Consider the following 25,533-nt stretch of genomic DNA (forward strand, 5'->3'; position numbering starts at 1 on the left):
GGAATGGATATTCTTACAGTTTGGGTCAATAGTACAGGAGAAAAAGTCTACTGGAAGGATTTCTGAAAAGTTTTTTTTTAATGTTTTATTTATTTTTTGAGACAAAGATAGAGACAGCATGAGCAAGGGAGGATCAGAGAGAGAGGAAGACCCAGAATCCGAGATAGGCTCCAGGCTCTGAGCTAGCTGTCAGCACAGAGCCCACCGTGGGGCTCGAACCCACAAACAGTAAGATCATGACCTGAGCTGGAGTCGGACGCTTAACCGACTGAGCCCCCCAGGAGCTCCCTAAAAAGTTTTTTTAACCATTGTAAAGGTAAGTAGATAGAAACATTGCATTTTGGCCATTGCCATTGCTGTTAGAGCTTTTGTAGCAATCTCAAGATCATGAGAAAAGAACCCTAGGAACTAAGCCAACAGGCCATTATAGCAGAGCAGAGAGAGGGAAAAACATAAGTCAGGAAGGACACAGCTGAACATCTGAAATAAACAACCTTTTCCCCAAGATTCCATGTCATGCAGAACAAACATTTTTCTTATTGCTTATGCCTTCTTGAATTGATTTGCTGTTATTTGCAGGTGAAAAAAATTAATAAGTATCTTTCTACTAATTTCAACCCTGCCACTGAAAAGCACTGGCTAAACCTTTAGATGTAACCTTCATCCTGTCATCTCTGAAAGGATTAACTTCAAACATACGGTGAAAAGGAGAAAAATTTAAATTTCCTTACTTGAATGCCAGCTCCCTCTGGCACCGTGATCTTCCATACACAATTCAGATTGTTGTCATAAGGCTCAGGGTAACCAGGAGACAAAATAGTCCCTTTGCGCTTAGTTAAAATTCCACCACAGGGCACTAAAAGTAAAACATTTTAAGAGAGAGAGTTAATTCTAATGCAGAGGATTAAAATAAGAGAAAAGGTCAGAGATAACATCTTAGACAGATACTACAATTGCAAACACAGCCAAATCTTATATTTTTTAAAACTCATAAGAACAATGAAAATTAAGTCTTCCTTCCTAAAACGTTTTAAAAATGGTCAGACAACGTGAATGGATAACCTTTTAATGGCATTAATCTAAAATCGTATTACAATTAACTCAATGACAGCATCTCATCTTTAGTATGTTACTAAAAAGTGCAGTGGCACATTTGCATTAAAATGGCTCATATGTAGATACAGAATTTGTTGAAGAATTATTTTATATTTGTTACCTTTTTTCATCAAGCATCCTTTGAGGAGTAATAGCACCTTTACAGGAGAAATGCGAATGATAACAGCAGTATGATAATAATATATAGAGCCTATTGCTTGCCAGGGACTCTTCTAAGCAATTTACAGATTTTAACTCATTAAAGCCTCTCAACAATCCATTGAGATGTAAATAAATATTCTTCTTATGTTACAGGAAATAGAGTCACTAGTGAGTAAATAACTTGCCCAAGATTACAGAGTTAGTAATAGGTGAAGGTGCGATTTGAACACTGATAATTTGGCTCCAGAGTCCATACTCTTGAGTAGAAGAGCTTGATATGGTACCAGTCTGGTAATTGCGAGTACAGCACTACAAGAAAGAGTAAGTACGTAGATCTGCTATGAGGTCAATAAAGGCCTCTATCACATTTTAAAAGTATTCATCTTAAAAGGAAAATTCTCACACCCCTAGTACCGTCAGCTTGGTTCTGGTGTGACATAACTTACAATTTTAAATATGTGTATGCTGGACATATTTAACTCTCTGAAACTCAGATACCTTGTCTGTGAAATTATAATGCAATTGTTTAAGAAGGGCTTTTATGAAAAATATATAGATAGGATAATGTATACAGAGAAGCTACCACATTGCTTGGAACATAGTGAGAGGTCGATAAACTGTATTTCATTTTACTATTGCCTTCACAACTATTGTTATTTTAGATGCCACTGGCACTATGATCTTTGGGTATTTGTTGTAGTCTGGGTATAGCAGTATGGTATCAGGATATGTCTTTCATAATTTTTTTTTAAGTTAATAAGTTTTCTGCCACTTCCAAAGCCTAATGCAAAAACCTAGGGCAATTGTTCAAAAGAGCTACAAACGCTTTTAATTGTGTAAGCATATATCTTTAAAAAAAGTCATTTTGTTGTATTTCTCTATAAATTTGTGTTACTGGGTTATGTATTAATTCAGGTTGAGTTGGTCAGAACAGATTTAGCTCCTTGAAAAAGAAAATCAACAATCTTAGATGACTTGAGAATTAACGTGCCAGGAGAAGAATTATAGAATAGAGCTTCATCCCATCCCAAAATCAGATCAATGAAGTGCTGATTCTGAGTTAAAAGCAGATACAGGGGCACCTGGGTGGCTTAGCCAGTTAAGCGTCCAACTTTGGCCCAGGTCATAATCCTGTACTTCATGTGTTTTGAGTCCCATGTAGGGCGTAGGGCTCTGTGCTGATAGCTCAGAGTCTGGAGCCTGCCTTAGTCTCTGTATCTCTCTGTCTCTCTGCCCCTCCCCTGCTTGTACTCTTTCTGTCCCACCAAAATAAATATTAAATTTAAAAAAAAAGAAGAAAGCAAATGCAGATGCTCTTCCTCTCCATTGTCACTGTCCTACTTCACTTGCATGTTTTTCTAGGTTACTACATTACTCATGGTGGGTATATTTTCCATGTACTATTTCTCCATGTTATTGTGAAAATGATCTTTTTAAACGCTTTTTAACCTATATTCATTTTTGATAGAGATAGAGTGTGAATGGGGGAGGGGCAGAGAGAGAGAGGGAGACACAGAATCTGAAGCAGGTTTCAGTCTCTGAGCTGTCAGCACAGAGCCTAACACGGAGCTTGAACTCAAAGAGTATGACATCATGACTTGAGCTGAAGTTGGATGCTTAATCGACTGAGTCATCCAGGCGCCCCTAAAATGATCTTTTTTAAGACTAAAATTGGCTCATGTAATTTCACTGATCAAAGTCTCTCCAGGCTAATATGTTCCCATGATTTCCCAGTATTTCAGCATCCCAAACCCCCATTCTAGTTTAGCGTACTAAACTGATATGCCCTCTTAATGCTGTGAGTTGCTATGTCTTTCTCCCACAAAGCTAACACTACCATCCATGGTCATTCAATGCTGACAGTACCTCTTTACCTCTTGGCTGACTCCCTTTTCTGTTAAGTGCCCCACAGTTTTCTATAGCACCAAGTTCTTTCCTATACAGTTCTATCATAGATAGCTCATATTTTGTTTTCACAATCTTTTTATATCAACTTTTTGTCTGGCACTCTGCTCACTGTGGTGCCAAGATTCTAACTCATCTATCCTTTTCATTCTGAGGTTTCCTTCCCAGTTGCTACAGTGATAAGGCCTCTCTTCTTCACTTTCCTGTCTGTCCTCCATCCATTTCATCAGGTTTTTGTCTTTACTCTATTGAAATGACTATGTCAAAGTCACCATAATATTCTTGTTGCCATGTGATATTCAATTCTTTTTTTTTTTTAATGTTTTTTTTTTTTAATTTATTTCTAGGAGAGAGAGAGACAGCGTGAGCAGGGGAGGGTCAGAGAGAGAGGGAGTCACAGACTGAAACAGCTCTGAGCTGACAGTCAGCACAGAGCCCGACGCGGGGCTTGAACCCACGAACTGCGAGATCATGACCTAAGTGAAAGTCGGACACTTAACTGACTAAGCCACCCAGGTGCCCCGATATTCAATTCTTAATTTATGTTTTACTAAATCTATGAATAATTATCTCTTCCTGTTAATCACTTCATCTACCTTGAGCCTTTCTTTGCTTGACCATTGGGACACTGCATTGTCCTGCTTTTGTCTATACCACTGGTTACACTCATAATCTTCCTTCCTTCCTTCCTTCCTTCCTTCCTTCCTTCCTTCCTTCCTTCTTTCCTTCTTTTTCTTTCTCTCTCTCTTTCTTTCTTTCTGAGTAGCTCACCCTCTTTCTCTGATCCTTTAAATGCTAAAACACTCTGTGACCTATGCCATCTTCTCTTTTCTTTCTAACCATCACCTCCCAATAAGGGCATCTATTTCCATGCATCTATACAGTATGGCCACAGAATGTTTACCTCTAATTCTGACTTTTGCTCAGAATCCTGAAATAATATGCCTAATAATCATCTCAAAACTAATATGTCTAAAACAACACTTTTGAAATTTTCCTCCATCTATACCATTATCCACCTCAGTAAATGTCACTACCATTTACCTTGTTCTGGGCCAAAATTCTAGGACTCATTCATTTTAATTTCTCTTTCATATATTCCAGTTCACATTTACGCCTACATTCAATCTGTCAGTAAACTTTCTCAGCTCTATTTAAAAAATATATATATATAACATATATGAAGCTTACCCATTTTCATCACTGACCATGACCTTCCTATTGAAATTAGCATTACTTTTCCTTTCCACTATTACAATAGCCTTCTATTCAGTCTTTTTTTCTTCTACTCCACCCCTCTTTACGTAGCCATGTCTAAGACCACATCATTCCCTAGCTCAATGAATTCCCTCACTGCATTCAGAAATGTCAAACTCCCCACAGCCTTTAAGGCTCTATATGATTTGGCCTCTGCGTTGTCTCCACAAAACTCTTCTTCTATCATGCTTGCCATCATTCACTCTGGTCCAGACACCTCAGATTTTCACTGTGGTTTGAACATGTCAAGATCTGTTTCTCCCTCATGGTCTATACACTCGTTTACCTCCCAGACTTTTATAAACCCCCTCCATTCATCTCATTTGGATATAAGACAGCAGCATGCCCTGGCTGTTTTCTTCTGACCTCTAGCCCCTTCTTTACTTTTCCCCACAGTACTTAGCACAGTCTGAAAGAAGAGTACACATTTACTGATGTGTTGCTCTGTCACCTTCTACTAAAATGTAAACTCCAGGCACAACTTCTTATTCCAAGTAGAAATAGAGACTGATACTTAGTAAGCACTCACTAAATGCTTGTTGAATAAATCATTGATTGACTGGTTGTATATCTGTGTATATATTGTGGTTACAGGTTTCTCTTTACCATTTTTGCATTATTCGTTTCTCCCAGTATTTTCCTAAGTAAGCCACATATAACAGTATGAATTTTCACATAACAATAAAAAAAAATACTACAGAAGTTTCCCCCCAAATGCATTACTACATACATAATATTTTATAAAGTTTCAATTCCCATGTATGTTACATACCCCAACATTTGTTTTGTACTTTATTTTTTTTTAATTTTTTAAAATTTATTTCTAGGAGAGAGAGAGAGAGAGAGAGACAGCGTGAGCAGGAGAGGGTCAGAGAGAGAGGGAGACATAGACTCTGAAATAGGCTCCAGGCTCTGAGCTGGCTGTCAGCACAGAGCACGACGCGGGGCTCGAACCCACGAACCACGAGATCATGACCTAAGCGAAAGTCGGGCGCTTAACCGCTTAACCGCTTAACCGACTAAGCCACCCAGGCGCCCCTTGTTTTCTACTTTAAAAAGATATACTATAAATTTCCCTACTGATTAATATTACACAATATAACATATGGATTAAAAGAACAGGCTTTAGACAGCATCCTGGGATCTCCTTTTATCCTAATTCTGCTTTTATCTCTAAACCATAGAGGTTTAACTCTCTATAAAAGATAAATAATAATATTGTCTACCTCCTGGTGTTGTTATCATTACTAAAAAATAAAATGCTTAGGGGCTCCTGGGTGGCTCAGTCAGGTAGTCTGTACAACTCTTGATTTTGGCTCAGGTCATAATCTCGTGGTTGGTGAGTTTGAGCCCCTCACAGCGCTCTGTGCTAACAGTGTGGAGCCTGCTTGCGATTCTTTCTCCCTTATTCTTTCTGCGCCTTCCTTGTACACACTCTCAATAAATAAATAAATAAATAAATAAATAAATAAATAAATAAATATTTTAAACATGCTTAATAGTGCTTCTTACAAATGCTAATTGTTATTTATTATTATTCTGAATTACTGTTTTAGGAATGAATGGATGGATGAATACATGAACATGAATCAATGAATATGGGTTCTGACCCTGTATTTATTTCTTCATCTATTTCTCTGTTGCTCTAAGAAAAGACAGTATAAACAGGTGTTGCCATCGAGCTAGTACAAGTAAAAGTAGTTTTTTTCGAGATTTCTATAGGTCTTCAGGGGGAAAAAATACAACAGCAGATAAAAGGTGATGGGATAAGCAGCTAATTAAAGACTTTGTGTCTAAGGGTAGTACAAGGCAGGTTCAGGGCTTTTCAAAAGAGACCTCCCACTAACAAAAGTACTTATGCCTAAAGCCATATATTTTCAGAGCTATTAGTGGCTGCAGGGGGTTATTTGAATCACAGAGTCTCAGAGGAATGGGAACTTGGATATTTAGGAGACTGATGATTTTAAGAAATCTGAAGTGTAACAAGGTCATATTTGGAAGATAAAAACTCAGTCTTCAGGATAACTTTCAGTTTTACATTTATTCCAAGTCCCAGGCACTTATCAAAATATCATTGTACTTCATTATAATTTGCCCAAGAATGACTTGATATGACAAATTTGTGTGAGATTACTAAATATCCTTTATATAGTGGTTATGTAAATTTGTGGATCCTCTACCTTAGTATTTGATCATTAACTATAAGCACAATTCACTGATGGGGCTGCTTTCCAATCAACAGTTTAATTTCAGTTATGTCGGTTTTTGCAAAATTACTGAACATTTTACTGTGTTTTACTATAATAGAAAGAAATGGAAGTGGTGATAACAGTAGTAAGAACCGTGACACTGAAATAATACAATTGAGATGAAAATCATTAGGAATGTAGAAGGATGCTCACTTGGCTTAAGCTGTTAACTGAGCATCCACTTGAATAGTAGAGAAAATATAATCATAAAATCCTGTAAATAGACCGTTAAAGACTATATTTAAACTGTAAAGTATAAATAGAGAATTTGTTTTCTCTCATAATAAAATTACCCATATAATATATAAATCTACAGTTTGTGGCTTACCTATGTCTCTTTCCTACAGAAAGATAATCAGAAGAGTGTTAAACTTCCCATAGCCTGTGAAGTCTAAGCTAAGCAAAGTGAGCAAGAGCATCACCATCTGGTAAAAATCTGAAATAAAAAATACATGGGCCCTGGACATGGGAAATTGGAGAGTTGTTAGACCTCTGCAAGGATTCAGGAAATTATCACAGTTAATTGTTAAAATCCGTTAATTGAGCAAATGTTTACTGAACACCTATTAGGTCCTCTTTTGATGGAACATAAAAATAATATATTGTCAAGGGAGAGAAGGGCAAAAAAGATTAAGGAATGAAAAACAAAACAAAACAGGGGCGCCTGGGTGGCTCAGTCGGTTAAGCATCTGACTTTGGCTCAGGTCATGATCTCACAGTTCGTGGATTCAAGCCCCGTGTCAGGCTCTGTGCTGATAGGTAGCTCAGAGCCTAGAGCCTGTCTTCAGGTTCTGTGTCTCCCTCTCTCTCTGACCCTCCCCTGCTCATGCTGTCTTTGTCTCTCTCTCAAAAATAAAGAAAACATTAAAAAAATTAAAAAAAAAGAAAAAGAAAAACAAAACAAAACAAAAAACTTCGTATAATAGATAGGTGATTGTCATTAAAGAAAAGCAGGATAAAGATATAGAATAAATAGAGAATGGTGGCAGAAAATTATTTAATATAGGTTGTCCGAGGAAGATTATCAGGTTGAATGAAATGGTGTAGTAAGCCTAAAAAATATCTTGGGGATACATATTCCAGGCAGAAAAAAATAGAAAGTTTAAAGGCCTTGAGGCAGTTAATATTTTATGCATAAAGAAATATTGAAAATTAGCTAAATTAAAAATAATACTTCGATATTAACCTAAGATAACTGTGTGTTTGACTCATATTTGAATATTTAAGACATCAAAACTTTTCTTAGTACTTTAAGAAATAATTGTTTGTATTCTGAACATTTTGAAGCTAAAAATATTTACAGTTAAAAATAGAAATACAAATGGGGTGCTTGAGTGGCTCATTTGGTTGAGCTTCCAACTAGAGTTCGGCTCAGGTCGTGACCTCACGGTTCACGAGTTCAAGCCCCATGTTAGGCTCTGTGCTGACAGTGTGGATCCTTCTTGGAATTCTCTCTCTTCTCCCTTTCTACCCCTCTCCTGCTCATGCTCTGTCTCTCAAAATAAATAAATAAACATTTTTAAAAAGTTAAAAAAAAAGAAGTACATTTTCATTTATAGGTGAGCAGTTGGACCAAATGGTAGAAGATAAACTGAGTTATCATCCAAGTGTCATTAAGAATCAGCCCCTTTCTATTTCTAGTCTCACACAGGTGCCATATGTCCTTATGTTATATATATATATTCTGTTATATATTCAATTTTCTGGATTTCACTTGTTCTATAGGGTGTACATTATTTCTCAAATGATATCAGGTAATATGTCCTTTTCATGTGACCTTGCAGAAAACAAGTTGTCTTATTCAATTTTCTATCACTAGGTATACACTTTGAAACCAATTCAAGATCAAAGGTAGTCTGTTCTATGTTCAGACTCTCCAAAGACACAGTGACAGATTTCTCAAAGAGGCCAGGGACCTACATCAGATAGGTGGATTTCTGACAGAGAGACTGTAATGGCTCCTGACTACTTCATCTTTTGCTCTCAAAGTAGGAAGTGAGGCTGAATTCAGACAGCTTGGGGACAGTTTACTAATATTTACTCCTGAAGATGAATGTAAACCATGGACTAGGGTCTGATCTGAAAGTCTTTGATAGACTTTAATGCCTGGTAGGAGCTCCTATCCTTGCTGAAATGACCACAGTTGAATAGTATCCTCTTCCTTCTATTTACATGGATTTTTATTTCTGATGGCAAAAACATTGGGATTAACCAACTGAGTGATACACGTGACATATGAAAAAGCTTTGTAATACTCCTGAAACCCAATATTACATTATATGTTAACTGACTGGAATTTAAATAAAAACTTGAAACAAACAAAAATAAACTAACATCTGCTTTCATTAATATTTTTAAAAAAGCTTTATAATAATCATATAGAATAGGGGTTTTCTTCTGTTTTATTTATTTATGTATGTATTTAATTTTCACTTATTTTTGAGAGAGAGAGTGTGTGAGCAGGGGAGGGGCAGAGAGAGACAGAGGGACAGGATCCGAAGGAGGCTCCATGCTCTGAGCTACCAACACATAGCCCTATGTGGGGCTTAAACTCATGAACTTTGAGATCATAACCTGAGCTGAAGTCACTTAACCAACTGAGCCACACCTGTGCCCCATTTTCTTCTGTTTTAAACAAAAATGATTTATGTTTATGGTTTAGAGCTCTTTCTCTCTATCCTACTATATATTATTTTTCTCTCATTTCCCTTTCTTATACCTAAAATGTTCTTTCATTTTTCTTGTTTTACTCCTTTTTTAAAATGTTTATTTATTTTTGAAAGAGAAAACACACAAGAAGGGGAAAAGCAGAGAGAGAGAAGGGGGCCGAGGATCCAAAGCAGGCTCTGTGCTGACAGTGGAGAGCCCAATGACGGGCTCAAACTCACATACTGCAAGATCAAAACTAGAGCCAAAGTTGGATGGCTTAACCACTGACCACCCCCCTCCCCAGGAACCCCTTGTCTTACTCCTTTTTAAATATCTTTTTATATCTTTCTTTTTCTAACCCTATCTCACTTTCATAATTTTGTGGTTAACATAATTGTCTTTGAATAATGAAGTTTTTTTACTTTTCAAAATCAGAATAAAAGTCTGAATGCAAATCTTTGTTAAACATATACACTTAGGACAATTAGATTTGTAGTAATCACTGTTTAAATTTTAACTTTATTTTAATTTTATACCCTTGCAAACAACGAGAACAAACCAAATCATGAACATATGCCTATTGTTTTGTTTGTTCCTTTTCAACCATTTAATCTTAAATGTGTCAATTGGTGGAAAGATATTTCAAACTCCCAAAAAGCACATTTTAATAAGTAATAATTATTATTCCCCAAGAAAATTGTCATTATATTTCATCCAATGTCTTTCTTAAAAATGTTAAGTGCAAAAAAAAAAAAATGTTCCATTCAAGGGACTGTAACTTCTTAGAATTGAAAAGGATGATATGAGTCCATATGATGCAAAAATCTTGAAAGATAATTTTTATATGTATTAACTTTAAAGTGCTATTATAACAACATATCAACAAATGGAAATCAATGATATTAAGCCTTTTGTCAGAACTGCATATAAACTCTATATTCAAGAACCAATACCTTTAGAATTAAAGTCTTCTCTTCTGATTCTGTAATGGAAGACTTGGATTTGGCAACAACAAAAAACAACTTAATTATTCAATGCTCACCAGGTTCCAAGAACTATGCCAAATCATTTAATAATCACAATAAACCTATGAGGAAATTCTCTTAGTTTCCTGCTTCATTGATATGGCTATCGAGAATGAGAAATTGTGTAAAATTTCCAGGATCGTATAGTAACTCACCACATCTCAGTGCTGAGGTGCCTGCTTCAGATTCTGTGTCTCCCTCTCTCTCTGACCCTCCCCTGCTCACGCTGTCTCTCTCTCTCTCAGAAATACATACATATGTACATACATACATACATACGTACGTACATAGATTTTTTTAAAATATTTTTTTATTTATTTCTAGGAGAGAGAGAGAGACAGCGTGAGCAGGGGAGGGTCAGAGAGAGAGGGAGACACAGACTCTGAAACAGGCTCCAGGCTCTGAGCTGGCAGTCAGCACAGAGCCCGACGCGGGGCTAGAACCCAAGAACCGCGAGATCATGACCTAAGCGAAAGTCGGACGCTTACCGACTAAGCCACCCAGGCGCCCCATAAATAGATATTTTGGTGGAGGGTGCCTGGGTGGCTCAGTCAAGGAAGCATTGGGCTCATGGTTTTGTCTCAGTCATGATCTCACACTTCCCATGGGATTGGGCTCAACATTCACAGCACAGAGCCTGCCTGAGATTTTCTCTCTCCCACCTTTCTGCCCTCTTCCTGTCTACTCTTTCCCTGTCTCTCTGTCTCCCACTCAAAATAAACATAAAAAAATTAAAATAACTATTCTACATAAGACTCAATCTATTCCATTGTAAATTCTGAAAGTAACTTCTCAATTGGTTTGCTCTGGGGATTAAATTGAATAGGTATTTAAACTACTCAGTATGAAACCTGGCAAATAAAAAGCATTAAGGAATTGGTAATCATATTAGCAAATGGTGCTGTGAAAACTGGACAGCAACATGCAGAAGAATGAAACTGGACCACTTTTTATACCATACACAAAAATAAATTCAAAATGGATGAAAGACCTAAATGTGAGACAGGAAACCATTAAAATCCTACATGAGAAAACAGGCAGCAAGCTCTTTGACCTCAGCTGCAGCTATTTCTTACTTGACACGTCTCTGGAGGCCAAGGGAAATAAAAGCAAACATGAACTATTGGGACCTCTTCGAGATAAAAAGCTTCTGCACTGCAAAGGAAACAGTCAACAAAAGGAAAAAGCAACTGACGAAATGGGAGAAGATATTTCCAAATGACATATTGGATAAGAGGGCTAGTATCTAAAATATATAAATATTTTACCAAACTCAACAAACGAAAAACAATAATCCAGTGAAGAAATGGGCAGAAGAAATGAATAGACATTTTTCCAAAGACATCCAGATGGTCAACAGACACATGAAAAGATTCTCAAAATCACTCATCATCAGGGAAATACAAATCAAAACCACAACAACATACTACCTCACACCTGTCAGAATGGCTAAAATTAACAATTCAGAAAACAGTACATACAGGCGAGGATTCTGGGAAAGGGAAACACTCTTGCATTGATGGTGAGAATGCAAACTGGTGCAGCCACTATGGAAAACAGTATGTAGGTTCCTCAAAAAATTAAAGACAGAGGGGCACCTGGGTGGCTCAGTCGGTTAAGCGTCCAACTTTGGCTCAGGTCATGAACTCACAGTTCGTGGGTTCAAGTGCCGCCTTGGGCTCTGTGCTGAGGAATAGTTTAGAGCCTGGAGCCTGTTTCAGATTCTGTGTCTCCCTCTCTCTCTGACCCTCCCCTGCTCATGCTGTCTCTATCTCTATCTCAAAAATAAATTTTAAAAAAATTAGAGACAGAACTACCCTATGACCCAGCAATTGCACTATGAGGTGCTCAACCAAAGGATACAAAAATAATGATTTGAAGAGGGCACAAGTACTCCAAGATTTATGGCAGTGCTGTCAACAATAGCCCAGTTATGGAAGGAGCCCTAATTCATCGACTGATGAATGGATAAAGAAGAAGTGGTATATATATACAATGGAATACTATTTGGCAATGAAAAAGAATGACATGTTGCCACTTGCAACAATATGGATAGAACTAGAGGGTATTATGTCAAGCTAAATAAGTAAGGCAGAGAAAGACAAATATCATATGATTTCACTCATATGTGAAATTTGGGAAACACAACAGAGGAACATAGGGAACGGAAAGGAAAAATAAGATAAAACAAACATGGAGGAAAACCATAAGAGACTCTTAAATATACAGAACAGACTGAAGGGTACTGGAGGGAAAGTGGGTAGGGGTATGGGTTAATTGGGTGATGGGCATTAAGGAGGGCACTTTTTGGGATGAGCACTGGGTGGCATATGTATGAGATGAATCACTGGGTTGACCAACCTGAATTAAAAAAAAAATAAAATAAAAATAAATAAAACTAGATACATGTAGTTTCATTTTCAGGTATCACAAGATGTGTTACCAAAATATATTTTACATGTTTATAAGTGTATATGTTATATGTGTGCATATATACACCATGTCACCTTCTGTGAACAATTGGAACTGAGATTACTAAAATAAAAACAAAATTGTGCTTATCTAATAAAAAATTTTCCTCTTATTTTCTAGATCACATATCAATATTAATAAGAAAGAATTCAACTCATGAGAACTATTTCTTAACCCGTGATTAAGCATTACCATTCTTCTTTTAATGTAATACTATGTAGCCAAAGAAAATAATTTCCAGATAAGCTTTTGGGACAGAAAACAAATAAACTTCCTAACCTACTTTTTCATATCTATGGAACTCTACAAGGACCAAAAGTCATTGTAATGATCCTAAAATAATATAAAATTCTAAATGTATTATGGCTTAGAGAATATTTTAATATGTTTCATATAACAGGGTTAAGAGCCCATCAAGGTAGAAATTATATATTCTGTTTACCAATTTAAATTAGATAGTGTATTGCAAAAATAAAGTTTGAAACATTAAGACCTGGCTAGCCCTATGTATTCTACTCATTCAAAGTATTACCACTTAGACTTGTGAGAGACTGAAAAAAAATGCTTATTTTATTTTTTATACATATATATAACTAATAGATAAAAGAAAAAATAGATCTGTGTTCTAATGCATATTTTGTAATTCTTTTGATGCCAAAGTAGAATATGGCCAAAAATCAGCTTCTGAGATCTTTAAGTGATACGTAAATTCTTTACATATTGACACAGGAAACTCTGTATAATATTTTAGAGATATTTATTTAAACAGCCCATATCACTAGCATTAAATTTTGTGTTATTGGCAATATGCACATATGTCTTCATCCATCTAAATCAATAAATGAGGACACTATTCAGCAGAGCCTGCCTGCTTCAGATTCTGTGTCTCCTTCTCTCTCTGCCATTCCCCTGCTCATGCTCTCTCTCTCAAAAATAAATAAACATTAAAAAAGTTTTAAATAAAATATGTACAACCACAGAGCATTCAAATTTATACACTTACCAATACAGGTAGGTAAGGAATCATTCCACTGGGCCAAAGAATTGGGAACTGTATCACACCTAATTGCGATGGATCCATGGAGGATATATCCTGGATTACATTCAAAAAGAACCAATGAACCAACTGCAAATTCATTGCCAATCCTTCTTCCAAATCTTGGTTCAGGCACAGAACTGCATTGTGTGGAACTTGTTCTAGGAACAGCTGTGTACAAATAATTTTTATTGTAATTTCATATTCAGTAGAGAAGTACAGATTTCAAAATGTAACTAAACAAATCTCAAAAAAAATCTTCACTTTTTACCAGCACTCAAATTAACAACTTGAATACATTTCTAAAGTTTTGATAGTCATACAGAATAAAATACAAGTTAAAATGAATACTGCTATTGTCATCAAGATTTTTAATTTAAAAACCATTTTTCTTTTGATTCTTTAAACATCAAGTAAGGTTTTAAATTTTTTTTTTGTTTTAGCAAACTCTTATTAATATAACAAAGTAATTTGAGTAAGATATTTCAATTTATTGGATGATAATTTAAAGATAATATTTTTTGCTTTTTAACCTGGGATACCAAGTTCAAACAATATGTGGCAGGTCACATGAGGTAACATCACAATTTACTTTTCAGTAGTTTCATTGATTTAAAAAAGAAAACACAACATTTAACTTATTTCACAGCATGTTCACAAACTTAGTTGTTCAAAATATGTTTGTTATTGATGAAGACAGTAACTATGTTCAAGGCTAAGTAGAGTAGAAGTCAGACAGATTAACAACAATAGAAGTTTTAATTTTAATAATCATACAATATCAAATTTGAAATTGTTTTTAGACTTTATAGATGTGTCCTCGATTGTGACTTTTTTTTTGTTTTAGTAAAATAGAATGATAACAGGATGTTTTTTCTTTTTAAAACACATACAGATGGGATTAAGGAGTTTGACAACTGCCCCAAAACTGATATGATGCATTCCAAATAGATTGATTCCTCTTATGTGACTTGTAATAGTGCCTTTTAAAATTCATAATATCACATAGTGTTTAATGAAGGAATACTATGAAAAATGAAACAGTATAATATTATAGCTAACATTATAAATGGGACAAAGGAGTTAATAAAAATATCAAATAACAAATGTTTATAAATGTTTTAGGAATAAAGTTCAAACTACTACATGATCATAAATAATTAAAATATTTGAAATTATAGGTCTTCATTTATTTTAATGGTAATATAAAGCCTTGTCTATACAAGGCAAGAAAAAAAACTGTGTAAATAAACTTACAATTGTACAAAAATATTTAATAGCCATGAAGAAAGTTTGAAATCTCCTGAGAGAATGAGAAATTAAAATTTTAGAATGAAATAATGATTTCCCTGCATGTCTAAGTACATTCAGCACAAAATTTTGCACATTTTAAATTTAGAATGCTAGACTATGGGGAAAATAGGATATGTAGAGCGTGCAGAGTTGTCAGGAAAACAAAATAGATGTTTCAAAACAATATGTTGGAAGGAAGGAAAATCATACTTGAAAATGATGATGTAAGCAATAGGTCACATTCGACCTTAGTCAAAGTAACAATGCTCTAGTGAGAAGGGAAGGAACAGGGCCAAACTTAGAACAGAACAAAACAGAACAAAACAAAACACAGCTTTGATCTCTCCTATATGGTATGAGGAGCTCATCATTCAATAAACTCTGAACATAAAATGAGGAAACTGATATCATTCCTTAGTGTGTTTCTAGGCTACAGGGTCACTTACCTTGATAAACAAAGTGAAATCCCTTAGCTGTTATTGGTCCAACTGAAGTAAATCGAATTGTGATCTGATTACCTGAACTCAGTGGAAGTGATTCTCCTACTCAACAAAACAAACACTAAGATATCATAAATAATTTCATTCAGTAAACCTAACATATTATATTAATTTACACTGTCTTTTGAAAATGTCAATCTATGTTCTATCAAATTACTTCAATATTATCCTATCTCTGACAATATATTCTCTTTGGGTTCAGCTTCAATCACAACCTTTTTACAGAGGCTTTAATTACATTTTGATACATATTGTCGCATTTAAAAAATAATCCTTTAATATTTTATATTACATTTAACACCACATACTAAGTAACTAAATATTATATTTACTTGATTACAATGCCCCAAAATAGTTGGTTATATTTTTCTCAAGCGTTCGAGTTACTACTGTGTTTCTACTTTTTTTTCAATAAAAAGAGATTCTATTTTTAGTTTATTTCTAATATGGATGACATAAATCTCAACTTTCACTACAAAACCAATCAAAGTCAGTCTTTAATCAATAACTGATGCATGGCAGTTCTATTAAAGGATACCTGAATGGGATCCTGAGAGGGAAGATAACAGAGAAGATTGCTGAGTTGGCCCATCATACACCTCAACAACATCGTGGAGTGATGTCTGGAAAAATACAAACTGGCCAAACACCACTGATCAACAGGAACCAGGAGAAGCAAACAAATCACCAACCATCCATAAACGAAAACAAAAAACAAAAAACAAAAAAAATAGAAAGAGGAGGAGAGAGAGAACAAAGTATTACAATATAATACTCATCTTTTTTTCTACCTTTAAAAGAGGGTAGATGCCAATTGGTTGATATGCCTGACACATGTATTTCCGGTCATAAAGGTAATGACCGTGACCTAAAAGCAATAAAATTTTTAAGATACTATGTTTAAAATAAATTAAATGGGTATAGCGTTTATTTTGAGATCAGAAATCATAAGGTTGGTGATAAATACTTTATAATAACTCTTTTTTTTTTAAAAATTTCCCATTGGTAGTTTGGTTCTTTCACTTTGTGACTCTCTTCCCTTTTTCTAATTTTTTTCTCCTCTTTTATATAAGATAATGTTTTAATTTAGGGGAATTTTTTTTTTAGATTGCTTTGAAAATGCTGTTCCATTCCGAGTAATAGTTTCACTGGAAAAATATCAGCAAGATTCTTTTCAGGTACACTGTTTAGTTCACATTCTAACTTAAAAATGATTCCTAAGCACATTATTGTTATAATTCTGCCAAAATAAATAAGTAATATTTATAATTTCTCAACAATTGAGATATAAAATTTTACAAAATGATTGCTTTTTCATGGTAAGTACAGATCTGAAGTATTTGTTAATAAATATTTATAAATGTCTCCTTATTTTGTACTTTTCCTTTTATTATACCCTAACTTTAATTATAGAAATGAGCCAAACTATAACTTTAAAAAATAGAAAGAACTTGTTTCAGAGCAGAAATAAGCTTATGTTTTATGTTTTTTAAAAAATGAAATAGATAATAAAAGTTATCCTCAAAACATGTTATTGAGTAGAAAAACTATGGGTTTAAAAGAGTGACTTCTTCAAAGTTTAATAATGTTAAAGCAAGATAATTTTTATAAACTCAAAATCACATTAGTGTAATTAAACTATATTGCATGAATAACATATTTTAAAGGTTCATTATCATTTACATGTTAAATCAAGATTACGGCCATCCTTTTGTGGTCTTATGAAGACAGGCTAGTTCATCTGAAACATGCTGAGTTTTGCCTATGAACACATACACATAATACTGTAAACAAAGCTATACTTTTTTTTTTTCTTTTTTTTTGGCCTGCTGAAATAAGCTGGTGATCTCAGTCCAGTTCTTTGTGGGTAAAAGGAAAATGAATACAGATATAGAGTTTTTGCTCTGAACAACTCCCGAATATTGATGTGCTGCATTTCATAAATAATCCTCCTGAAAACATTGCTTCAAAGTCTTGAAAACAAATTTATATTTCTATCCAATCAGATACATGTAGTCAAGTGATTTAAGAGTTTACAAGTCATATGAAATTTCAGTCCAGACCTTTTTAAAAGATCCATATATTGGTCTACCAAATCCCAAACTATTTCAAAAACATTCCAAAAAATATAAAGAAAGTTTGTTTTCTGTTTTTGTATTTGTTTAGATTGGTGCTTGATCTGTTTTCAGATGTGTCTTTGAAAGCTTCTATTATAATGCAGATGTCGCCATTGCTTACCCAAGTGACCCCTTTCTCCCCCAAATCACGTTAGCCTAATTATCGGAGCTTTGCTAAGAACACTGTGCAACACGGCTCTTGGTACACAAACTATTCTTTCTTTATATCTTGTTGGAAAGACATCAGAAAAACACTTTAAAACTCAACATCCCCTAAATCCTTCTGCTTGAATATTTCAAATATTTCTTCAGAAAACATGCCCAGTTCCCAAGCACATTACAAACAATATCTAAAAAAAAACCAAAACGAAACAAAACAAAAAACAAACAAAATAACAGACCTCCCGCTCAAAAATAAAAACCAAACCAAACAAACAAAACAAAAAACCAGAGTCATCCAAGAGCTTTTTCTAAGGAGGAAGGTGGGGGTGGGGAATCATGTTTTCCTCTTGTTCACAACTGTTATTTCTCTACACCTTGAGCAGACTTTTGTGTCACTTATGAACAGGAATGTTGAAAAGTGTAACTTAAAAATTTTTTTTTAAATTTATTTTGAGTTAGAAAGAGAGCATGAGCAGGGGATGGGCAGAGAGAGAGGGTGAGAGAGTGAAAAATGTAACTTAACAATATAGGCATTAACATGGTATATTTACATCATTTTAAGTAATGAAACTTGTATGGTATGCCCTTGGAGTGTTCTTAGTAACTCGTGACTATAATTTGTTGTGCTAACTCTGAGGTACCAGTGGGGAGAATCGAGGAGTATATAGGATGAAGGAGTGAGTGTTGAGTCTTGCTTTATGAAGTACTATATAGTAATAAGCTACTACTCATTTTTTAAAGTTTATTTATTTTGAGAGAGAGAGAGAGAAAAAGAGCACACACAAGCAGGGGAGAGGGAGAGAGAGGGACAGAGAGAATTCCAAGCAGGCTCTTCCCTGTCATGGTAAGATCATAACCTGAGCCGAAATCAAGAGTCATATGCTTAACTGACTGAGCCATCCAGGCACCCAGCTGCTACTCTTTACTTGCTATTTAACTCTGTATTAACATAGTGAATGGAAATCTTAAAGTAAAAATAGCTTTTATTAGGGAAAAAGTTACCCTGAGAGCATACTAAACTACTACATGAAAAATAATAAAGTACATTTTGAATAAGTTTTTTGTAGTATGAAATATCAAGAACATTTGCATAGTGATTTGATTTCCTACACATTACCAGGTTGAATATTGTCTCACTAAATTATACTCCAAGCCTGAACCAAATCTTAGCCAGAAATTTTAAGAGTTAAATGGTAAACCTATTGTTTGCTTTCCGATTCTGTCCACAAATGCCTTTATTTAATATTCTTACATTCAAGACAGCAGGTCTTCTGCTTCTAAAATGTTCTGAATGGCCAACTGCACCTTTGGCATGGTGGAGACTGTTGTAGGAAAAAATTGTGAAAGACTTTAAGATGGATCCAAAGATACCTGGATGTTGGTTTTAGGTAGGTAAGATGTTTTTTAGCATATCTTCTGGGACACTTGTGGTTTGGGGGCTGTGGTATATGCGATGGATTATTGTTCAGTGGACACACATCTTCTGTATCTATCCTTAAATTCATTTCATCATTCCATATATATATCTACCCATCTATCCACCGATCTATATTTGGTTATTGAATTCTCTGTTGAACCACTGTAGTATTTTAACAAAATATTCATTAATTCTTGAGTTAAATAAAATTTTTGGTACAAGAAAAAAATTGATACATGTTTATTTTGTATTTGCATGGGAGTCACAGTTATGTTCTCCTCAAAAACAAAGCAAAAAACCCTTTAACATTGACCTAGACACCTCAACTTAATGACTGGACCATCTTTTGATTTCTAGGACTACAGTTAACTCCCAAAGTTTGGACTGATTATGCCTCTGGAATGATTAGCGAGCCCTCTATCTTCTCTTTTCTCAATTTCCAACAGAGATACAGAATTCTCTGCATCTCAGCTCCATGCTTCTTTCCTTTACTCGGGAGATCTGCATGTGGACAATCAAAAGCACTTTGCTCTTAGGCTATTAAAGTAGACTATAAACACTAAGTTGTTTCTTAAGAGAAACACTACTTCCAGGGAATTTTTCTTTCTTTCTTAAGCATAATAGATCTTGAAAATAGTATTTTAATTTATTTATTAAAATCTATTTTCTAATGTTACACATATATTATTGTAAGCTAGGAAAAGGAAGAAAAGGGAAGCCTAATATGGTAGAAAATACCACCTAAAATAACCCTTCAAATCAGCCTATGCAAATAATCTATTATGTCCGAAACTACTTCTGAGCCTCTTATTTTCCATATATTTTATTCTAGAATACAGTTTATTAATCTAACTAGTATGTAGATTCTGTTCTATGATGTATCAAAACTGAGCTAGAATCAGAAAGCTGAGCAGTCCAGAGAGAGTCCTGCTCTTAGACCCCATTAACTATATCTGAAGTCATTCAGGTTGCAGCTGACCTCTACCCACCTGTAGAAAGATGTTAAGTTAGCCAATTAAATCAATTGTAACCCGACAACAGGACATGTTGGACACATCTTTCAATGCAGATCATTGCCATGCTAATCATTTAATCCACTTTTAAAGGCAACTCCTCTACCAACTTCTAATGGGCAATATTTAGAAGGTATCCTAGGCTGCATTTTTTAAAATCTATAATTTAGATTCTTTAAAAGCCACTTAAATGGTCTGCTTAAATCACTTAGATAGAGAAAACCTCTAATTTAGATCAGAAAGGTAGGATATTTACCCAAACTTTAAAATTTTGTCTTAGTTCCTTTGCTTCCACATGATCAAATAAACTCAAAATAAGGCATGACATTGTGTTTATCTATGTTTTTTGTAGGTAAAGCAAGGTTTGTTAGACATCTAATTTTTACAGGGTTATTAATCCGACCAAGACAGAGAGGCAAGGTTCTATTTACTGAAAAAGTTTGTTCATTTAACAAAGTTCCAGAGCACATTTGTTTTCTATTCTGTCCCACCTCTTTTCTATCATTTCTCCTTTAGTCACATTCGTTTAACTCATGAGACTTTACCCATTCTGCTTAATTTAGCTATTCCAAATGATAAGTCAATAAATGATGAGAGGGTATCTGGCACGGCATAAAGAAACTGCTGAGGAAAAACATGACAAAACAAAACAAAAACAGAAACAAACCAACACCAAACCAAAGCCAAAACTGAAAAAAACCTCCCAACCATTAATACGGCTAAATTGTTAGAATGCACATTGCAAACCACCAGTCTCTTGGAAAGTATCTTTGTGGAGGAAAGTACAGTGGACACCTGAGGTGGGACATCACACACTATGTGGTTTAGTGCCCAGAGGGGAGAGCATTTGTTTAGGATATAAATAAATAGTTCTCTATTTTCAACTGTTGCTGATGTTCCACAGCTAACTAAGCTAGTCAGAATTTTTTTAAGTTACACTTAGTTCTTGTGCCATCAAAATAACCGGCTAGTTCATTGGACAGAGGCTCACTGATTTAGCAATTAACTTTAAATGAGGATAATAAAACAAACATAGACAAGATTGATGTTATTCAGTGACTAGGATTGGAGTTATTGAATTAAAAATAAATATTGAATGTATGCAAATACAGAAGGGTTTTAATTTTCCGTTTGTCGATTTTGTTTTTCTGTCAGGAAGGAATAATTCACAGAGTTTTCCAAAGTCGTAGTAGTTTAAAAAGGAAAAAAAACTACCCTCAGACGCAGATGGGCCATGGCTAAAGGAAATGATCTAACCATTACTGTGGAAGGTGGTAAACAGGAAAATTAAAATGTCTAAGAGTCTGTGGTAAATTCAGGTCTTATTCAAACTTGTTTTGAGGTAAAAGGGATCGAATTTGGTGGAGGAAGGGAGGAAGACAGGGAAGTGGTTTCTTCTTGGGCATCAGTAGTTCAGATGGATGGTACCTTATTCATTATGTGCCAACGTACTAAGACAACAAGATTTCTTTGTGAGAGAATGGATAAAGCAATTTAAAGACTGTCAGTTTCTGCAACTGAGCAGATTTTAGAAGGACTAAGGTTTTAAAATTACAAACCTACAATTCCGGAATGCCCTAATAAAGGGTAAATTACACCTATCAAAAGGGGGCGCCTGGGTGGCTCAGGTCATGATTTCACGGTTTGTGGGTTCAAGTCCCGCGTGGGGCTCTTGTGCTGCCGGCTAGCTCAGAACGTGCAGCCTGTTTTGGATTCCTTGTCTCCCTCTCTCTCTGACTGTCCCCTGTTCAAACTGTCTCTCTCTCTTATAAATAATTTTAAAAAAACATTAAAAAAACTATCAAATGAAGTTAAGATCACATTCTGGAATCAGACTTTAGGATCGAATTAGTATGAGCCTCATAGAGAAGTTACTTCGTTCTTCCATGCCTCAATTTCCTCATCTGTAAAAGGATATAATAAAGTAACCTAACCTCATATGATTGATGTGAATTATGGCATAAATTGATACTGGTAAAACACTTTGAAGAAGTACTTCAAACACAATAGTAAGTATTCATTACTACTATAAGTATCTCTGCTTTGTAAATTTAATTGCTACTAATTCAATCTGAAAATTCATGATAGGAAAAATTTAATTGACCTTTCAGGTTAGATAGCATATTTTTTTCTCATACTTTGCTTTCCGTACATGAGTATTTAAAATAAATGCTAGAGCTGGTTGGGTTAGAGAAACATTCCATGCATTTTAATCAAGGTTCATTTGTCTTATGATTCCAAAATGGCTAGGTACTTCTCTATGTACTTGATTTTACATTCTCTCCTCTTGGATGGAATATGAAAGTGTAATTAGCAGCATTCTACATGGACTAAGAAGAGGAGCAAGGTGATAGAGCACTCTACTTTTTTTTTACTTTGCTCCCTTTATCTTATGTCCCTCTGTTGCAAAGGCATTAAAACACTATCACAAAAGTAGTTCCGCACAGGGGAGTTTGGGCAGAAAAAGGAAAAAATAATACTGTAAATTCCTATTCAATGTCAGCATGATTCTCAACATGCCTATTACCCTTTTTCAAAATCCACACATTCTTTTGTATTCTAGGGTTCATTTTGATTGTATTAGGCACTCAGCTAGTTATTGCTGTTAAAAATTGTAAAGAAATCACCCCCATTTTCTTCAGCTTGCATTTTATTCATGAACATGGCAAAGAAAACACACATGTGCACTCACTCTACCAACAGAACAGAATAAGATTCAAATCAAAGATGTGTTTAGAACTGTAGTTGATTATGCGAAAGCATAAAAAACTATTGTTGGTGACATAAGATATCAAAAAGTTTGGCTAGCTTTATCCTCGTGCTTTCATCTCAGTATGAATATTTCAAGACAATATTGTAGAAATATCCATGTATGCCAAATGCTTCCTTTTTAAATTAGTAACATATACAGAACTCATTGTTCTCTATATGTTCTGACTCTGAAAGTACTTATAAAAACACCAAGGTTGCTTTTGGGGATATTATTCCACTTGGATACCTCATGATTTTAAAAGCATTCTCATTTAAATATGATTACAAGTAGCCAATTAAAACTTCAGTTTTATGAAATATACGTGTGTGTGTATAAAATTAAATATTATAACAATTTATTCAAAAGCACCAAAAAGCAGGACTTTAAAAACCAGCTCCAAGGGGTGCCTGGGCAGCTTAGTCAGTTAACCATCAGACTTCAGCTCAGGTCATGAAATTGCAGTTTGTGAGTTTGAGCCCTGCATTGTGCTCTATGCTGACAGCTCAGAACCTGGAGGCTTCCTTGGATTCTGTGTGTGTGTCTTTGTTCCTCCCCAGTTCGCATTCTCTCTCTCTCAGAATAAACAAACAAACAAATGAAAACCAGCCTCAGATCAAATTAGTGTGCTACTTATTTTCCAAGTGTCATCTTGGACTGGAAAAGTTTGAGTAGAAGTTGTATTAATTGATAAAATAACAATTGACAATTTCATTAGTATTTTGGAAACTTTTATATTTTCTACGTATCAGTTAGATTCCAAAGTCTTATAATTATTCTTTTAGTAGAACACGAGTAACCGATTAACTTACAATGAGGTGCTTTATACTAATGCAGCATCTTAGTTAAGGTGAGTCAGTTATGTGAATCATATACTAATTATCCAAAGGTTATTAAAATCACAGGGAAGCTCGCCTCCACCACGATGCTGGGACTAGTCTTGCCCTAGAGCAAATAACCTACAAGTGCTAGGTTAGCAGCTCACAGAGTATCATGAGAGCGTTCTGGCTCTGAGAACAGGCAGGCCAAAATCTTGTTATTGCTATTTTGTAATAATTAGGAAAAGATGCTATTTAAAAACGAGAATCATGGCTCTGACCACTGTATCTAATTATCCAGGAATGAAGTAGTTCCAGGTATCTTGTCCTGCTTTGAATTCATAACAGTAAACAGGATCCTATTTTTTTTTTCCTGTTAGCAATTTCCTTCCTGTGTGATACTTGTGTCAATTTATAAACTAGGTGTACTGACTAAATCCATAATATTTGCCTTCAGGGTTCTTTAAAGCTGGTTTTCTGTATATACTAGGACTTTTTGCTTACCACCAAAATTACAGACTGTCTATATGACTTATTTTAAACATACAGACATTATAAACAACCCTTTTGTAGCAAGTAGAGTTGCTTTCTTTAATTGTCCCAGGAACAAATATCAACTGCAAGCCAACAGCTTATCTGCAATTTGGCAGTTGTAACATTTCCCAATAGCTGAAAATTAATTTGGTGTTCAAAAAGCAATGAAATCAAGAAAACACAATAAGCAATTCTATTGCATGTTTAAAAGAATTGAATCAAGGAAGCAAAATTAGAAGTTTAAAGTGTTACAATATTTTATTAGAACTTTTATTTTTAACTCAATTTCAATTTGGATGAGTGTTTGTCTTTAATCACTCCTCAGATATTTTCCTACAGACTTGGCGGAATATGTCTGCCAAATCCCAAATAGGCCAGACAGATTCAGGTCAGGAACAGATTCTCATGTGGACTATAACATAAGTTAGTGGATTTTTTTTTATTATGGAAATTTCCAAACATACACAAGCTAGAGAGAATACTAGAATAAACCCTCATGAACCCATCCACCCAGTTTCAACCCTTATGAACGTTTGCCAATTTGTCTCATTTATTCTCTCCCATCCCTCCTGTATCCTCTACTGTTCAGCACTCTCAAGCAGCTCCCCAAATCATACCCCTTTTCCATAGAGACTTCCATATTTACTTCCAACAGATGAAGACTTAAAAAAAATAACTACATGATTGCCATTTGTAATAAAACTAACAATAATTTCTATCACTGAATAACCATTTCTTGATCCCATTTCCTGATCTTTTTCCTTCCAGAAAAGTATTTCTTATACTTGTTTTGATTAAGTCAAGATCCAAACAAGATCCATGCATTCCTTTGATTGATGTCATATACTTATGGGAAAAATATGGTTCTTTTGAAGGCAGGGAGACTCAAGTAGGATAAAACTCAACTGATCAAAATTCTCCTGTCACCTAGTTTTTGTTGAGAGTTAACTGGAGCTACAGCGAGCAGAAAATTTTCTGTGGAGAAGACCTCTGGGGGTGAGCGGGCTGCTCTGTGGACACAGTTCCTGATCTTGTGACATCCTGTTTCAATCAGAGCAGATTTGTTTCTCTGTTTTATTT

The 25,533-nt window shown here is 34.9% G+C and overlaps 1 protein-coding gene across 1 annotated transcript in view; it reads right to left on the reverse strand.

Moving 5' to 3' along the window:
• Nucleotides 1-25,533, reverse strand: part of CSMD3 (CUB and Sushi multiple domains 3) — a gene marked incomplete at its 5' end in the record, with an annotated part of 448,395 nt that overhangs the window by 164,932 nt on the left and 257,930 nt on the right. The window contains 4 exons of the mRNA XM_039219338.1: nucleotides 732-856; nucleotides 13,818-14,021; nucleotides 15,590-15,685; nucleotides 16,182-16,295. Of these exons, the coding sequence (XP_039075269.1) occupies nucleotides 732-856; nucleotides 13,818-14,021; nucleotides 15,590-15,685; nucleotides 16,182-16,295 (539 nt within the window). The remainder of the gene's footprint in view (nucleotides 1-731; nucleotides 857-13,817; nucleotides 14,022-15,589; nucleotides 15,686-16,181; nucleotides 16,296-25,533) is intronic.

Source organism: Hyaena hyaena, unplaced genomic scaffold (genome assembly GCF_003009895.1).
Source record: "Hyaena hyaena isolate Hyena2069 unplaced genomic scaffold, ASM300989v1 scaffold_809, whole genome shotgun sequence".
Lineage (NCBI taxonomy): Eukaryota > Metazoa > Chordata > Mammalia > Carnivora > Hyaenidae > Hyaena > Hyaena hyaena.